General features: G+C 38.0%; 1 protein-coding gene across 1 annotated transcript in view; it reads right to left on the bottom strand.

The window, feature by feature from the left end:
- Window positions 1-1,609: 1,609 nt before the first annotated feature.
- Window positions 1,610-17,540, bottom strand: part of b3glcta (beta 3-glucosyltransferase a) — a 52,413-nt gene continuing 36,482 nt past the window's right edge. Inside the window, exons 9-15 of the mRNA XM_041046681.1 lie at window positions 16,524-16,655; window positions 13,234-13,303; window positions 11,185-11,298; window positions 5,174-5,273; window positions 4,587-4,706; window positions 3,585-3,729; window positions 1,610-2,539 (exon numbers count right to left, since the gene is read on the bottom strand). Coding sequence (XP_040902615.1) covers window positions 2,372-2,539; window positions 3,585-3,729; window positions 4,587-4,706; window positions 5,174-5,273; window positions 11,185-11,298; window positions 13,234-13,303; window positions 16,524-16,655 — 849 coding nt within the window. The 3' untranslated portion in view covers window positions 1,610-2,371. The remainder of the gene's footprint in view (window positions 2,540-3,584; window positions 3,730-4,586; window positions 4,707-5,173; window positions 5,274-11,184; window positions 11,299-13,233; window positions 13,304-16,523; window positions 16,656-17,540) is intronic.

Genomic DNA, 17,540 nt, shown 5'->3' with positions numbered 1-17,540 from the left:
CTTTTATTCAAATAAAGCTTTATGAATAATAATCTGAACACATGAAAGCAAATCTTTACTTAAAAAGGTGCTGAAATATGACGTGAACCTGGACTTTCTGTAAAATGAATGTGTAATCTAGTGAACCGCTTCAAAAGGAGGAATCAGGGATATATTGTCAAGTTCATGGTTTTTGTACTTTTTTCTATCAGCATAAGAAATAAATCACAAACCCATAATGGGATAAAATGTATGAGTTATGATGAATCCAAAGAGGACAAAGGTAAAAAACATATTTATGAAAACCGACAGTTCACAGCGCAATATTGCGGCATAAATGACTGGAATTAGGTAATGTAGGCAGCTGCAATGTTTTTTGAAGCACATGATGCAAAATCCCTTCAGTGACTTAAACAATCATCAAAGCTGTATTCATAGCTGCATAGCTCATGTTTTAAGTCAGGTTTGGTCTGCAGTGATTAGAATTTCTCTGAGTTCACAGTTCAAAGTTACACATGATCCTTTTTTAAGCATAATTCTGTATATTTAGGCAAACAAAATAAAATATAAACAATTCAGTATTTCCCCTTCGAAGTTTTAAACTTGCAGTTTGTAGCAGTGTGGAGAGGCTTTAAAACAGCATTTAGACCTTCATGTAGGGAATAAAATCTACAGAAAACATAAACAGTTCACTGAAAAAAAGTGTGGAAAAAATACTTTTTTTGAATGTCTGGTGAAGTGCATAACCTCAGTATTTCTAAAAACCTGGAAACAACTCAAGACTCTTGGCTTAACAACATGTGGAGGATATTTTGAAGAAAACACAGCAATACACTCTCAGCAATACACTCTCATCCTCCTACTTCACTGTTTTGGGATAGGATTAAAGAATAAAATTCAACACCAGACAAAGTCCAAACTGACTGGGATGCTGTTGCTGACACACTAGAAATATGGGCGAAGCAAGCATTGTTATGTGGACCTACTTTGAATTATGCAGAGGATTTCCCTCAGTGCAAAGCACTGTCTTACCACCACTCATCACTCCATGTGTGGGTGAGTTCCACTAGGAATTTAACTTGTTTCCCGCAAATAGGTTACAATTCATAGGTGTGTTAGGAGATGTCTACTTGACTTATTGCTCTGCTTCAAATGCCTGAGGCTAATAGACTTTTCATGGACTCGAGCCGACCTACTGTGCTATTAGGACAGTGTAAATTTAGCATCACAAACACTGACAAAACCTGTGAATAGAGGAACAGCTTCTGCATTACATTGTGCATTTTATGTGAGTGAGTCAGTTTTCCAATATTAACATTTCAAATTTTCATTAATTCAGTGTAATTAATTTTTTTTTTTTTTTTTTTGAGAATGAAACATAACAACTGCAAATTAATTTTTCAATATGGAAAACAGCCAGAAGAAAGGTTTCATTCTACAACTGAGGCTCAAGGTCTTTGAAAGACCTTTAATAATGGTCAGTAAATCACAGAGTCTGTTGATTAATTGTCTGAGACAGTTAATATTGCGAGAACTAAAAAGGAAAATGAAAAAGTGGTACTGAGGTTGATAAGACCAATTTCTACCTCATACCTCAGGATACCAGCTAATGTTCTGCAAGTTTGTTCACGAAATTATGCCCAAGTTTTTGTTTTTTTTTTTGCTTCTAAGAGTCTGTTGAGCCGTGAGAAACAGATGGTTTTGGCCAAAATTGCAATGAGGGTGTTTGGTTGAGTTTAAAGTAAAGGTGATGAAGATGTTTATCTGCCTGAGCAACAGTCAGACCCTTTTAAAAACGTTCTGGGAGTAATTAAAAGACTTCATGCTTTAGAGAGCTTCACTGCTGCACCAGACAGGCTGCGTTCATACTGTAGTTGTACCATCTTAGCCTTAGCCTCAATTAACCTTTAACAAGTGCATAATTTATACATTACTGGTTTAGACTAAATCCTATAATAGGCCTCCAGTGAAATAGAAAAGCAAAACATTCTCAAATATTTATAATTTTATGTCAAAATAGAGCACATTGTACAGCTTTAGTGATACTTCTTGAAAGATACAGTATCTCCCAGAAAAGAAGATATGCTCCTCTGGAAAGTTTTGATTATTCATATGATATAAATATACACAATATTATATTCATAATTCCAAAATAACAATGATATCAACATGCAACTCAGTCATGAAAAGACCCTCACATTAAGCCATGGACACACGCTTGCATGGTCCCTCTTAGTAACGGTTCAACATTAGCAATACAAAAACATTTACATCTGCGAAGGACAACATTTCAAATCCATGACTCCATAATACACACACTCTTTTACTCTCTCTCTCACACACACTGTACAAACACACATATTCTTACAGGCTAGTCATGTGCTTAAAATTATTATAACTCCGTCTTTACGCTCATATTAAATCCACCTGAAGGTTTTGCTCTCAAGTCATCCTTTAGCCATTTGTTGAAAACAGCAACGGGGTCGATGTTCCAGTGTTTATGGAAAGAGATGGGCACCTGGTGAGCTAAGAAGTCTCTGGCATAGTCCTCTGGGCGTGCCTGAAAAGTAAGATTAAGCACAGTAATTTATATTTGGAAGCAGTCACAAGAGACTGTGTGCTAGTACTACAGAGAGCAAGAGTGGAGGCATGAATGTGAAAGTTTGCATTCAAACAAACGCTGCATACTGAAAACCGAGCAACTTAACTTTATTTTAGTGGCTGATCCTTTTACAGAGTGACCCATAACTTGTGTTAAACTAATGGTTTGCCAACTCGGTGCTTTCACTGGTGCACTCACAGGTGATTTCACCTATTTTATGCTAATTAGCCCCTTTTTCAGAACGTGCAGGGGTGTAGGGCCTATATTTGATTGACACCGTGTTCACTTCAGTGGCTTTGTTAGGGTGGGACAAACTACACATAAATTAGACATATTAATTATTGTTATAATTATGAACAGGTAACTCAGATTTTTCTGAATTCTCTTATATATTCAACTTAATAATGTGGTAGATTCTGAAAAGGTAAATAAGTATGGATGCTTCACATCAGCTAGTTCAAATTTGTTGTTTAATTTAATTAAACAACAAATATTACCCAAATATTGTACTACAGTATTTGCTACCATCATACAACCAGCTCTGCAACCACCTAGAGATGTCCAGTGATCTTATTATGTGAACATGATGCTACATTCATGCCATGTCAGCAGAGCAGAGAAACCTCACATTACTCAGACTGTGAGCATTCAAGCAATACTTCCAGATGCATAACTCCACTGCTAGCCTTGTGAACAACTAAAATCAGATACAAATAAATATACAAGTACAGAGAACTACTGGCAATTACAGAATCTAAGATATGACTTTAACACAGCATAAACAGAGGTTCACTCAGGCAGAATACCAGATATAGGCCAGATTGAGGTCTGTATCTGTGGCACGGCACTGTGGCAAAATTTCCCCTATAACTGAGCAGGCGCTTGGGAAATTTCAAAGAATTTTTTTTTTTTTTACTAAGCTAAAGACTTTCATTTTCAGCGCGAGGTGCAAATACACAGCAAGAGAGACACAAAGACTGTATTGTCAGAGTGTGAGCACAACCTGATGGAAGAGTGGACTGTGTGTGACAGGAAGTCCAAGAGCATTGAGGCACATTCCCAGCACCATGTCATCCGGTGCATCATTGCTGTAGCACTTGCAGCCGCTGTTAAGAAGTTGGACCACAGCCTCCCTGCTGAACACCATACTGCAGCAACACAGACAGACATCAGAAACATAAACATAAATACATAACACAGCCGATTTAGCTGCACTGTAAATTATCAGTTTAGAAGCACATGCTGAAAATGACAATAATATGTCCGTCTTTCAGTTATCATCCTAAGATTCATCATGCTTATTTTACTCATTTGATGAGAGGGCGACAGAGTAGGGAGTGAAACTGCAAATCAAACTGAGAGGGAGACGTGGCTTTTCTGTGAATCGGCTCTGCACAACGATGATGTGACATCTCTTTGAAAAGAGAAGCAATTACACATGAAAAAACAAATCTTAGGCTGCCAGAAAAATCGCTCATTGCCACTCAAAACAGTTTTTAGGAGATACCACTTTTGGGAAAACTGGCAGTTGCAGTGTTGTAAAGTGTCACTGCTACTGAAGTGTCCCTAAATAGAGTTTCTCACACAGCTCACTCACAGCTCAAGATTTATCTATAGTGCAGCTGACAGCCGACATAACTTGTCCTTCTTGTCCACTTTTACTTACAAGCAATAAGAGGACTTTAAAACATGGCTGTTATGGAATTGCAGTTATTTTTGTGCTATATGTTTTCTTGCAGTTCCTATCTCTGTATTAACTCCCTTTGTCTTAGCAACTGATAACTGTTTACTGTGTTTTTATTTCATATTTTTATTGAGTATATTTACTGTAATGCAGTTTGCAAACCAAAATTTCCCTTAAGGGAGCAACACACTTTTAAACAGAATTGAAATGGTTTATCTGTAAATTACAGATTACAGGTTTTTCATTACGTATTTTATAGTCCCTCTGTAGCGTCTGTATCTTTCATCATTATTCCCTGTGCATCTGAGCTTCGAAACTCACCCTCCACCTCCTGTGATGTAGCTGTAGCCACCTTGGCTCAGGCTGTAGCCATACCTCTCCCCCAGACACACTGGTTCAGAGGGGTCGTAACAGCTCAGCAAGACTTGCAGTCTCGAGAGGCTGCAGAAAGTACAGATCAAGCTCATCACACACTCATCATCGTTGTGCACACACGTCTATGCATACACACATATGAAACAGTCCATTTATAAGCTGAAATAACTGCTCTCCCTCAGGCACTATTACACATCCAGAGGCTTCCACATGAAGGAGCAACCTGACAGATATAAACTGAAGCCAGCTGGACTTGAATTTATGCACTGAGGTTTTTAGATGTTCGACAGGATGGTAATATCTCTGGAACTCCATTTCCCAAAACGACTTCATTCCAAGTGTTTCTTTCACTGTGCAAACCTTTTTTTTTTTTTAAATGGCTGTGAGACAGAATCAGTTAGAAAAGTTATGAATAAATGTCAAACTATGAGAAAAATGAAAGCATGATATTTAAAGATTGGGACACTGTGCCCTAGTTGAAAAAAAGGATAAACACCATGTTTAATAGCCATTTCCAGATCATGAAAATATACCTGATTAGGGTGTCATCGTCCACAACAAGGAGCCACTTGGTGTTTGGGACAGTGTTGCTAAGAAATCTCTGAAGGATTGCAAATGTTTTCCCGCAGTGGCCTGTAAATTGAGACATGCTATCAATAGACTCACCAGTACAACTTAATCACATATTGACCATGGGCTGTATCAATCACATATTGACCATGGTCAATCACATATTGACCATGGGCTGACAAAAGCTCTGCCACAAAAAGAAAAAAAAATTACTGCCATAAATTATGCTATCGCCAAAGAATTTGAAAGGTGGCAGACTAAGCGATAGATACAATTAGCAACTACAAAAACAGCAACGTTTTACTCTGGAGAAGACATTACTGGAAGTCAGATACCAGAGCTCCGTTCAGTTCAATAAGTGGGTGAATTTTTTCATCATGAATGGCTCCTGTGGTAAACCTCCTGTAATAATTAAGTATTACACTTTTATTCTCTTGATGGGAGCTTTTGAGGAGGCAATAAAAATAATATTGTGCCCAGACCTCACGAGGATGCACTACTTTGCATTAGCAACTTTTGTGTATGTTTCAGCATTTACTTGACAGTCCTGTGCATGATAGCTTACAAAGTGTGAAGAAACCTGAGTTCTGAATTCTGCTCAAGGACACCTCAAAAGCACACGTGGCTGTAGGCGGACACATCACCTACTTCAGCGATCAAATAAATGACCTTATGTTCAAGGGGATGTTGCTTTAAATGACTTTGCCACCCTTAAAAGATTTGAATTGCACAGCATTAAAGAAAATTCGTTTTGGCTTTTTCAGTCTGAAGATGTGTCCTCCAGAACTGTGTGAGCAAAAAGAAAGCCGGTGTCTACATTCTGACATCTCAAAGACGTTATAAGGTGTGTTTGGCATGATGGGCCAAGAAAATCAGACTTTTACTCTGGCATGTTTGACATGACCGCCAGATGGAACAAAATGTTCTGCCAACTCCTGAAAACAAAAACAGTGATGTGGCAGTACACAACAAACACAAACAATCCAAAGAAATATACCCATCAGAATCCAAATATCTGCACGCCATCATGGCTGAGAGCTGAGACATGGAAATCCCTGGTGGCAAGCATCACAAAGAATACTGAGGTCCTACTGTTTTATTTATAAGGAACCCAAGGTGTTGTATCTGAATATAGAATAAGAAAGGACACCTTGAACTGCTGACAGGAATAAAATCCAAAAACATACTTTTACAGGCAGGTCCCCCGAAAAACCTGCTAATCTTATTTCTAGTTGAAGGACGTTAGTGAGTGACGTTCACGGGCCGGGAAAAATGCAGTAGCTTCCCTGTTCATGTGTCATGCAGTATCTATCTCAAAAATATCAGTTTAAAACAGAGAGAACTGCTACTGCTTCCTAAACTTGAACATAACGCTACCATAATGCCACTAAGACACAGCTGACCGTGAATAGTATTTACTTGATAAAGTTCATGTTCCCATTTCAAGGTCTTGCATCACCCCGCACCTCACTTGCTCAGACTGTCTAAAATGTTTTACCTCAGAATGATTGGTTTATTTTTTTCATTTTCAAAATATTTATACTGTAAGGTTTGTGGCTTTCCACCAGACATGAAAAAACAGAGACATGTTTCTGCTTTGTTGCCTTTGTTCTAAACCCTATTACCAAATTTTACTACAAAGGTAAACATAACTTTATTGCTATTTACCCGATTTGTTTGTTTTTCCCGTTTAACCTCAATCATATATTGTTTCAATGCATGCTTGTCTGATCCCTGTAGTGCCCAGTGGCTTTTTGTTCCTAAGCAACTGACTCCAACTGTACATTTCTGTTCATATTTACAGCATAAAGATAAAGAACCGCTTTGATTTTCTGTTGTCATGGTGTTCAAGGCCCAATCACATTTAAAATCTCCCTCTTCCCAGACTCAAACCACTGTACAAATCCAATCTACTATACTTACTCCAGGATGTAAATGGTATTATGAGTTCTGTTTGATTGACATTATGCATAGTTATTAAACTGACAGCAGCTTCAGTATCTGGCTGCTTACCAAACTAGAGAAAATCCTCCTGCCTTGATGATGGAGTGTGGACGTCTGCCAAAGTGCCAACACTTGATTGTTGTCTCCCAAAAGTAAAATACTGGCATGCAGTGGATTGCAAGATTAAAGGGAAGGAGAAACTCTCTTCTAGATCATCAATGTGAAAGACTTAGCCAACACTGGATTTAAAAAAACCCCAAAAAACTAACAAATCGGTCGAGAGGAGCAGAGCCATCGCTTTTCTTGAGTAAGACGTCAAACTCAGAGGTAAGTCATTCCAACTCTTGAAACCCTGGGTTAGGTAAGGTGTCAAGTTATGCAAATCAGAAGTCAGACAACTTCCACTTGAATGTTTTGTCATGACATAACCAGCTGCCAGTCTGTCAGTTTGGCAGTATGCAAACTGTGAATGTGAGTGCACATCATCTCTTGCCCTGACCCAAGTATCTGCTCCAGAGAGTGAGAGAATATCATGACAGTATTCTTGTTGCTCTGCCTCAGTGGAAAAGACTTAACACATGAACATTTAGCATATCTTCAGGTCAGAGAAGGTCCTCTACACTGAGCAGTACTTACCGCACATTGGCAGTTGGAAACCAGCTTATCTATCTTTCCACCTTCCAACTAAAAATGCAACATTTAATTGATTAATCCACTGATTTTTCAAGCAAAAATGCCAAACATTCACTAGTTCCACCTTCTCAAATGTGAGGATTTGACAATTGTTCTTACCATATAGTAGAATAAACTTAAATCTTCTGGTTTACAACTGTGGGTTGTGTAAAACAAGTGATTTGATAGCATCTTCTTGGGCTGTAGAAAATTTATTTTAGGCATTTTTAAAGATTATTTTCTGGCATTTCAGAGACTAAGAGATTAACTGAGAAAATAATCAGCAGACTTTTCACTAATTTCACTAACAGTTAGTTGCAGTTCCATTTTCTAACAAATCTAATTACATGTAATCTAATCTAAACAGTGTGAACAGCTCTGAAACAAACCTTATGAAGACTATAAGGTTTGACCCTGTCACAGGTGCATGTATAGTGATGATGTACTGGAATGGATTATGTTCAGAGGTGTTTCTATTATTTTGTGACTGTGTGTGTGGAAATGCAGGTGAACCGGACATTAGAAACACATTTCAGTATAACTCAATATATAACACAATCAGTTAAGTCTCAATTAAGTCCTCCATCACTGCTGATTCCTGCTGCTGTCATGTGGTTAGCTGACAGGGATTAAATCATTCTGCATGTGACATCAAGGTTTGTTTACTATTATAAGTGAGTTAAAAGGGTTGAAATCAGTTTGAAATAGGTTTTGAGCAGCTAGGGTGAGACATGTCTTCAGCAATCTGGTCAAACTTCCTAAAATCTGATGTGCAAAAATCTGTCTCCATGTGAATATTTTCCTGTTCACATCTGATTAAAAAAAAAAAATCCAACTGGATGCTTCCTGTGACGACACAGTATGCCTGAAACCTGAGAACACTGACAGTTAGTGCAAGAATAACTATCTGTGGTTCAGTGTCAGGAAGGCAAAGGAGCTGGTGGTGGATTTGTTTTCTTTTTTTGGATTTGCCGCAGAGACCTGTCATTATCCACAACGAGGAGGTGGAGATGAGGCAGCCCTCAAGTGCAGAGGTTGCATATCAACAACAAACTGGACTGATAACAGAGTAACTTTACAAGAAAAGCTGACTTTTATTCTTGACGAAGCTCAGCTCTGCAAACAGACTTGTTCACATGTTCCAGCAAGTAGCCGGTGGGAGTTTGCATCGTTCCCTGCCTCGATGCAAATAGGCTGCAAAACATGTCCTTGTTAAAGAACTGAGCTGCCTAGAGACAGTAACTGAAGGGAGACTGGAGACTAAACCACACTATTTTGAACAACAACTCTCACCCTTCCCACAGTGGGCTGAAAATGGCAACAACCGATGCATCATCCCATTAAGGTGAAACATGAGAGGTCTTATGTGCCATTTTGTGCCGCCAGCCATCAGACTGTAAAATAATTTGTGCCCAAATGGCCCCTGCCTCAGGCAACCAGAAGGGCGCTGAAGCAGAGAGCCTGGGCTGTCTTTACAAAAGACCCTGGATTACTTTGAGGATTCTTATGCTCTATATACATGTTCTTGTTTCTGATTTGCATTTCCATAAATTCTGTATGAACTGGCACATGACATGTTTTCTGTACCTATGTTACATCTGCTGCCCTTGTTCTATCTTGATTCCATCATTGTACTGTTTACTGATTCAACAAGCTGATTTCTAATGAGGAATCTATGATTTATTTTTATTTTTTTTAATCAAACCTGTTAACAAATTTTCCAGTTGAATTCAAAATTTTTAGAAGTGTCTTCGGGAACCATAGATGAAATGGCCACAACATCTTATCAGAGACTCTTACTTGCAATGACTCACGCAAAAATTAATCTTCTGGACATCTCCTGCACTCAAAATTTTGCCTGAGGATAAAATCTGACTTATAGGAACCCAACAACATCCTCCAGCTTTTCCCTCAGGAGAAGCTGGAGGATGTTGTTGGGTTAAAGCTTCTCCTGAGGCAACACCAAACTCTCAGATCAGCTGGGGGAGGCGTTTTCCTTCTGGGGAAGTCTGGTCTGCCCAAGGGTCTTTTCCCAATCAGCCTCGCCTGATGCACCTCCACAGGGAGTCACCTTTGGAATTTTTCACCAGGTGCATCCTCTTGATAAAGATGAGCAATGGCTGATAACCTCTGAACTCTTGATTTTCTCCTGGATTTTTTTTTCTCCATACTGTATGATGTGTCTGTACCATTACATGAAATCAGATTATCAAAGATGATTTAAGAATATTTCCTCAAACTCCAAGCTCAATATCTTTGATAATATTTGGGATCTTGGGAAATGCACCAAATGTACCTCTTGAAGACTTAGATGAAAAGATAAATACCACTCGTCTAAGAAATGTAGATAAATGAAGACACATCCAGGAGTTGATTAACTTAGCGCAGAAATTGGAAACAGCTCTGTCAAAAGGTAACAAAATTTGCTGGCCAAGCTTTACAAAAGCGTAAAAATGACAAGTTGTAGTTTTTACATGCAGGGTGTGTGCCAGACTATTTCTTGGCCAGGACCAGTGACTTGCTGGAGTCTCCACCGATTGTCTGGCAAACAAGGAGTGAAAACAAGACATAAGAGAAGCACTGCTTCTGGCCAAGAACTAGTCTGCCACATAACCTCTATGTAAAACCAGTGAGCTCTAGAGGTCTGAGTAGGTGGATGTAACTACCTTTGAGCAGGACAAAGGTAGTTGTCCTGCTCAAAATATTGACCAGAGTAAGTTTGACAAAGTTCAAAAGGATAAACTGTGCTAGGGTTAAAAGTAAACTACTACAAGTGGTGAAATATATTAATGTCAGATTATCACCAGCTCTTAAACAGAAAAATATCTGGAGCAAACATTTCAGTTATTAGGTACTGACAGTCCAACAGCCTGTGGAAATCAGCAGGAGATATTGGCAAAGTTTGTGGTGAGTAAATGCGCAGTTTATAGCTTTCAATCAGAGGAAAGTGCCTTAAACTCAAGAACAAACAGAAAGCACAGACCCATTTATCACCTCAGATTTATTCTGAGAAAAATATAAAAGACAGCATGAAATATTTTCAAAAAAATCTGAGCATGATTAACTAAAAGCTCCAAGCACAACTGACTAAAATCTGCAGTTTACACAGGAGACCGACTAACAAATATCTAGTCTGTGAGGAAAGCACAGTTTTAGTTTCACTGCTGACTCCCACATGCTTTAGTTCCAATTCCTCTGCAATATTAGTCTGAGTCACTGGGACCATCCCCATCACAAGATGTTAGGTTACAGAAATTTCAACTTTAGTTTGCCTTTTCATTTTTCATGTACCTCTGTGTATGCAGCTGACCCAGCGACATTACAAAGGTCTTATTGTACCTGCCGCTGGAGCTCTTACCTCTTTCAGTATTTGGTATTCCTAAATTAATGGTTGGTATTGAAGGATCAGCATGGTCACTGTAGTACTCTAAATATAAGGCATCCTTTTCCCAAGTCTTCTTTATCACTGGAACTAGAGCAAAGGTAAAAAAAAAAAAATCAATACAGCGTTCATTGAATTTCACAACAGATTTCTGGTTCTTTGTGGTGTAGACACTCTGAGCAAATGATTATTTGACATTTATTGCAATACATATTTTCTCTGATGTTTGATTTCTGTCTGATTTTGGTAAAATATTCCATTAGACCTCTGAATATTTTAAGCCATAAATCAACAGTAGAGACACGAGGGAAAGTAGATTAAATTTAAAGAAAAGTGAGATGAAATGCTCTGCTCCCTAATTCTTCCACTCTGGTTAATTCTGATTATTTCAAAACTAGATAGTACATGCAGATGCTATTTTGTTTTGTCAATACGGGGGACAAAAATCCTTTCTTATTCCAGCTTGGATAAGTTGAATCCTTGGTATTTAATTTTTGATTAGTGGTTACACCAAATTAAAATGTAACCTGCAAAACAAAAAGCATTTTCTTTAGTTTCAGCATTTCTGTCTTCTAAAAAAAACATTTGGTAACGTCTTTGTCAGGTTCTGCTTGATGCCCTGTAACATCCTGGGACCTGCGACCTTTTGACTTTTTGTCCTCTGTTGAAAAAGAGCTGAGAAGTAGTGTATGTGAGCAGATTACTGTATCTGTATGTACGTTTTGCTATGTACGTTTATACACTGCCTTTGAGCTAAGCTGTTTGTACATACAGGACTGATCTGTTGCTGACCTAATTCTTGGCATCACACTTTAAAGCCTTCCTATAGATTGGGATCTGACTGATGAGACCTGGAGATTTTGTGATGAGAGTTCTGAGTTGTTGAGTTGCTGACAGTACATGAGTGCTGAGAAATACAAATACTCAGGGACCTGAGCTTGAGGCTGAGTTAAACTCTGAATGAATCGAAGTGTCATATTTAACACTGAAAGAAGAAACAAAAAAATAAATAAAATAAACTGTGTTGGCTGACCGTCACTGCCTCCAGAAAACTGAAAACTGAAGAAACTCCAAATGTGACACTGCTATTTCTATTTCTCACATTCAATTATATAAACCAAACTAACCAAAGGAGCAGGTTGAAAACAGACATTAAAGCACTTTATCATACTACAGTATACACCTAAATCTGCACATCACAACAAAGTTTGTAATGTAGCAGAGGAACAGCACTCTTCAGTTTTATACATATTCTTCATATTGTATGCTATTTATTGTTTATTTTATTTCATTTTTAAAACTAAGCCAAAAGCTACAATAAATACATGAATTGACAATTTCATGCTACAGATAATGAAGATTAAAAATCCTTAACACTTAATGACATCACAAATTAAATGTGAGGCTCTTTGGTGTCTATTGCTTTTTGATCTGAGCTAACCTTTGAAACATAAACTTAATATTCATTTTCATCCTGTCTACATTTGAAACTGATAGTGGCAGCTTGGCAGAGGAAATGGTAATTACGGTAATTAGTGCAATTAATTTTGAGCGACACCCTCTGAACATAGTGTACAAGTTGTCAGATCCCTATAAAACGAATCTGCTATTTGATCTGTTCACTGAACCTGCTACATTTTTATCAGGTAACAAAAGAAGAAGATTTACAGTAGAAAGCTTAATGTCAGGCAGAACTTGCCAAAAATTTGTTAAACATCAGTAAGTGATTTCTTAACATCTGCAGGGTTGTTGGATGATTGTGTGTTTTGGGCATTAAGGGAGGCACTTAGCTGAGTACTTCTGGGTATTTTCTTAACCTCAACACTATTAAATCCTTTCAGACATGATGGTGGAATTGTTCTGTGAGAGAATTTGTCATGATCATGAGGAGCAGCTCTTATGCAGTCACACATGTCAAAGGTAAAACAAATCCATTATGACAAAACAACGGGACAAAAACACATGCCATTTAAAGGGAAATTATGGGTCTTTGGTGCATTTTGTAAGAGTGGGAGTGTGACTCACCTCTTTCACTGTGAAACTTCCTACACGTTTTCACAGCAACAAATATATCTTCTTTACTTACAGGCTCCCCCTTTGATGAAAATAAGAGACATGAATCATGGAAATGCTCACATGAACAAACTCCATAAATCAAATGCAATTAAAACAGAATCTATATTATGTGCAGGCAAATCGTTGAAATTCTTTCATGTTATATTAAGTGTCTAAGTGATCAGAGGGAGTTGTTATCTTCAAAGTGAAATTAGAATTGGATATTTCTGTGAATGGTCAGAGGTCATTTGGCCCTCTGGCTGTCTCTGGCTCTTACAGTAGCTGATAACAATGCAGAGTATGTTAAAATTTCAGGATTTACGCTGAATGAAGTGAACATTTGTGGCATGTAAAAGCCCTTGAAATAAAAGGATGAGCAACCTGCGAGACAAGGAAGGGCGATAAATTAAAGGAAAGTGAATGAAACTAAATGTGGAACATCACTCTGTGCCTCTGTGTTCTTTGTTACCACATTTCATCCAAAATGGAAGAAGCCAGAATTTTTTTTTTCCCCTTGTGCTAAAACAGTGACACAAAAAGACTCACTAAATCAACAACAGACAGAATGCATTAAAAATGTACGCTACGTTAAAAATATCATCAGTTGCTGCACAAATCATCACTTCCTAGACAGCATTTATAGACAGGATGTGATGAACAGTAATGTCTTGTGCCATGATGAAGCCTGAGACTCACAAAGAAACCAAAGGCTGGAAATTTAAACCATGATAAAAAACATTAGGGCTGCAACTAATCATTATTTTTGTTATTAAAAATAAAAAAATATATATAAACATACAAACATTTGAAAAAAAGCTCATGTTCTCATTAGAGGATTTATAACTTTTTAATAGCTGCTAACTGCTGTCAATTAATTTTGAAGATAGTGTTTCAGCAGTAGTAAATCCTACAAATGTTGGCCATACAGAGCTACAGAACTATCACAGCGACAAGCAGCATCTCATCCAAATATTACAGTTCTGTGTGTAAGCACAGATGCTTTGTTGACCTAAGACCCCAAAAACCTCAAGACGGCTCAAAATACATTCTTATTTTGGTTCTTACCGCTCGCTTCTCGTCTCTTTTTTTGTCTGCTTTATTCATTTTTGAAAACAACTCATGTCTAAAATGAATTTGAACACACTTGTGTCCTGAAATGTCTGGCATGCACAGCGGAACAACACCACAATAAGTGTAGTTATAGCCTAAAATAAAAAGGACATGTTTTGCTGCTGCAGCCACTTTGCTGATTGCTGTCCTTTGCCTCCTTGAATCTGCCTCTCGAGACACTTGAGTCTTTGTTGACACTGCAGCCAAGTGCGGCTGTGGCCCTACTTGGCAATTTGTCTTGCAACAGTTTCGAACACTGGCCGATTACGATATGTCCCCTCTTGTTTTGTCTGAATGGAAACTTCTCCCTGAATACTTATTAAACCTGTGACCTTCATGTTTTTCCACCAGCTGCTTGAGTCGTTGTCCTGTTTTCTGGGCAAATTAATGCAGTTTTATGAGGTTAGTGATTTCCACGGCGAGGGAGGTAAAAACCACATGAATATAAATCTGACAATTCAGACTGCAGCAAACATGCGTCAGACTCTAGACCACATGTGCACATGCAGTATGAGATTTGAATCATAAATGAAAAGATCAGATTGGATTTTTCTTCTGTCAAAAGTAGGAGGGGAGGGGAGAAAATAAGAATTGGGACACTTTCAGCTGCAGTTCTGGCATCCCAAATTCAACTCACCTACTCTCAAAAACACTGCAGTCACATACACATCTGTCAAAGACTATTACCTCTTCCCAATATTAAAGATCATTTCATAGTACCTGGGGTCAGCAACTACAAACTAAAGGATGGCTGACCCTTCTGATCAGTTCACAAACCAAACTCCTTTCAGCTACAGAAAAAATAATACAATATATCAAGTATCATGTGGCAAAGCAGGGTTTGCAATCCAACAGTCAGAAAAATTATATACTGCAACAGTAAAAAATGTACAATACATGGACAAAAATTGTACTTTAAATGAAAGTACTGACCTTATTTACCACAACCACTCACCGTCTCCCGCGCCGATATAACACAACATAAAGTATGACCTTAAGACAATGCCAATTATTTCCTGCTGAATTATTCTAAGAAACTGCCTGCCTCTCATACATTATTCCCTTCCACATAAAACTGACTGTAATGTTCTCAATGTATTATTTGGTAAACAGTAGGTTATACATGAGATCAATCATTTACCAGCTGATGATCAATATTCATTTTGTAATAAAGCCTTCATTACACAATGAGAGACAGTGAACTGATTGTTATAATTGCAGTGTAGCACCAGTTCCTGGCAGTTTGTACAGTATCACTCCTCTTAGTTTCATTTAATTAGCCATTTTCCAACACTTGGGCTTGCTGCACATTAGTTTGTGCAACAGCGAAAGTAACAAGCCAGCTAAATCACAAGGCACAGATATCCTGTAGACATTTATGCTTAATTTTAAATTCCTCACAAAATATGCGAGGCGATTTATGCTTTTTTAGATAAATAGAACAAATTATGCTTATGTAATGAAATTGTGATGAGCATGTGTGCAAAATGGCTAACAAAAGAGATAAAGAGTATAAGTAAAAAGAAAAATGGAGGGCTGGTTAGTCACCAGCTGTGAACAACATGAATTTGCATGTGAATTTCGATTTTCCTTCGTTCAAATATGACAAAAGGATAAATCTGACAGAAGAGGACGAGCCAAAGGCAGAGGAACGCATGAGCCTGTAAAACTAGTTTTACTGTTTGTGTCAGCTGACAACCTGTTGCGGCCAGAAATGGATAAACCTGAACATATTTAGATAAATGTGGAAAAAAGGCAGAACAAACGGATGTAAAACTGGATGCTCAGAGGACGCAAAAGGATGTTGCTTAGCAACGGAAGTATATTTCTTTCTTGGCGCACGACTAAATTGAATTTAGCAAAACAAACCCAAGACTCCTGTCTTTTTAGGTAAATGCACAGTGTTCTACTGAATGGTGTATAAAAGCAAAAAAAGGTTCAAGGCTGCACTGCTCTATGAAATACTGGTGCCGCTTTGAAGTGGCTGTGACCACAAAGGCGGAAGGCCGAATGTCGTACATCATCAAGCAACTGCCAGTATCTGACAGTGAAGAACCCTCTGTTTTATGTTGCTGTTTAATTTTGGTCCTTTTCCATTTCCTGGAAATGGAGGACATCCAAAGTGGTCTGGAGACAGAGCAGATACTCACACACAGTGGAGGCTCGCTGCTCAGAGTGGTGGCACAGTGCTGGGCCTGAGGAGAGTCCTCCGGCTCAGTGCACAGCTCAGGAACAGCAGTGAGATGTGGACCCTTCCCATTGTCCCAGATATACAAAGCAACCTGTAATAACACAGACTGATCTTGTAAAATTCACGAGCTAAAGACTAGATGCAATCTTTTAGACATTAATGCTTTATTAAAAACTCAACAGAAGACATGTGGGATGCTTTCTGTTTTCTTTTATAAAAAATATGACAATTTTGCTCTCACAATAAAACTCCAGAGAGCTTTAATATTTAAGATGACGGAAAAAAAGAAAGATAAAGGGGATGACAGACAGGGAGAGATGGGGAGCTGGTGAGTATTACTGTACGTCTTTCTGAAGAAGAGCAAAATAAAATCTAGGATTTTGTTTAAATATTCTACAGGGGAAAAAGAGAGATTACAGTAAAAGAATATGTAATGAAGACAGTACAATCAGTGCTGTCTGACTATTGACAACAATCTCAGAGAATCAGAAACTACAGAAACTGTAAACAGTGATGTTTTGCTGAATTACTGTCTGGACTAAATTTACTGACAATGAGCTGGAAAGACACTAAGTATTCATGCAATGTTTGTCTATACCTCTGCATATAAATTATCTTTACTTATTTACTTATTTGTTTACATGCGCAGGGTTGTCTGTGCATGTAACTGAGAGAAATTATAGTGTTTAAAGGTGGAGTAATCTGCAAAAACAATACTTAATATTGTTTATAAATAAGATAACATTCCTTAAATCCCTTAATTCTTAATTTGTGTAACATTTGAAGAATGTACAGTAATTTAATTGAATCTCTAGGTCTGAGCTCATGCCATCTCTAACTGAACCACCTTTTTCAGACTGAGCTTGATAAGTCTGATGCCGTGTTTACTCAACAAAATCCCTCGATGCCTCCCTGACTGAATTTCAGTGATAAAAATAAGAACCTCAATGGCGTACCATGACAATTCTCCAAAGTA

This window comes from Toxotes jaculatrix, chromosome 9, assembly GCF_017976425.1.
Source record: "Toxotes jaculatrix isolate fToxJac2 chromosome 9, fToxJac2.pri, whole genome shotgun sequence".
In the NCBI taxonomy this organism is placed as follows: domain Eukaryota; kingdom Metazoa; phylum Chordata; class Actinopteri; family Toxotidae; genus Toxotes; species Toxotes jaculatrix.
The sequence above is the reverse complement of the archived record's forward strand: the minus strand, read 5'-3'. Positions and strand labels throughout refer to the sequence as shown.